The sequence below is a fragment of the Saprolegnia parasitica genome (assembly GCF_000151545.1).
Source record: "Saprolegnia parasitica CBS 223.65 unplaced genomic scaffold supercont2.68, whole genome shotgun sequence".
Lineage (NCBI taxonomy): Eukaryota > Oomycota > Saprolegniomycetes > Saprolegniales > Saprolegniaceae > Saprolegnia > Saprolegnia parasitica.
In genome coordinates, this window is record NW_012156462.1 from 195,692 (window position 1) to 197,109 (window position 1,418).

At 52.9% G+C, this 1,418-nt stretch overlaps 1 protein-coding gene across 1 annotated transcript in view; it reads right to left on the reverse strand.

Annotated features, from left to right (window-relative positions):
* Window positions 1-337, reverse strand: part of SPRG_20997 (hypothetical protein) — a gene marked incomplete at both ends in the record, with an annotated part of 1,355 nt that extends 1,018 nt beyond the window's left edge. Inside the window, one exon of the mRNA XM_012350691.1 lies at window positions 26-337. Coding sequence (XP_012206081.1) covers window positions 26-337 — 312 coding nt within the window. The remainder of the gene's footprint in view (window positions 1-25) is intronic.
* Window positions 338-1,418: the final 1,081 nt, after the last annotated feature.

Sequence of the window (1,418 nt, forward strand, 5' to 3'; positions counted from 1 at the left end):
TGAGAAGCGAAGCAATGTAAAGCACATACGGAAGACCGCCGAGGAAGAGCGTGAGGCGGGGGCCGAGCACGTTGTGGATCGAGCCGGCGATGATCGAGAAGGACGCGAACGTCGCGTAGAGAGCAACGTTGGCGTTGGAGCCAGCGGTCGCGTCGACTTGGCCGGCGGCACCCATACCGTTGATGGCGTTGAACATGCCAGGGCAGCCAAAGAGGACGAGGCCGAGGAGACAGATCTGGAAGAACGAGTTGGGCTTGCCGTGGACCTTCTTGCCAGCGTCCTCGAGGTCGGCGTGACCGACGGGGGTGCTCACTTCTGCGTACTTTTCGGTGCTCATTGTGCAAACAAAAGAAAATTGGAGAATGGATCGAGATCTTGTAGTCGCTTGTGGGTGCGGCGCATTGAAGTTGAGAAAGCTCAAGGTCCGTTGCGGTTCTATTTGGTGGACCATCATAAGTCCACTGTACGTTCTTGAAGCCCAACAATGTTCGTTGAGGCCTTTTTCATGTTGTGACCGGACGCCACGCGAAAGCTACTCGTGTGTACTCGACAATTGCTGGGCCTAAATCGTCTGTCTGGCAGTGTGCAGAATTCCGTCCAACTGATAGCGACTACTCCGCATACATACTAGAAAGAAGAGGGAAGGATACGAGGTTGCCAAACGTCATTTTGGCGAGTGTGCCGGCGATTGGCGACCGGCCTGCTTGAAGTGCAATGTCGACGGCGTACAATATGGCGCCAAAATTCAGAGCAGACCAGGACACCCAAGCCATGGGTGGGTAAGCGAAGACTTGAATGGCTTCAGTGTGTGTGCTGTAGCACGCGGTGGCTCCCGCAGATCGCAGTTAGAGTGGTATGATGTCAAAATCGTGTCTCTTCCGAGCGTGGGATAATGTCGAGGCCTTTACTTCTTGCACCGACCTGTCTGCTGCTTGGACGCTTGTCTGCGTCTTTCGCAGGCGAGAAACCAGGTGGCAGAGAAATGGGGCAAACTGGTCCTGTGAGGTTTTTCCCACGTCAACTCCTCAAAGGGGTCCTCCACAAAACGAGCCAAAAAGTTGGCGAAGGGACGCGAAGCGCACTGCTAGAACCTTTCCCTGCGCTAAAATCGACGACCGTATTGGCTCGTTAAAGGGTAGAGGGTTGCGGACTATCACAAAACGAAAGAAAATTCTTCATTGACAATAAGTATAATTACTCGGTCTTTCATTATACTGGAGTCTCAAAAGTTTCTTGATAGTTGTGGTCGAGGACTTCATCCAAGCGCTATGGTTTCAATACCGCGGCCCATTCAATACAGCAGTGTGACTGCCTGATGCGGCGAGCCTACTAGAATTGTCCGACGTTGAATGGCAGTGTGTGGATCTTGAGGAGACGCGCTGGGCTTCGCCAGATTTAGTGTTCATCTTTGTTCCACG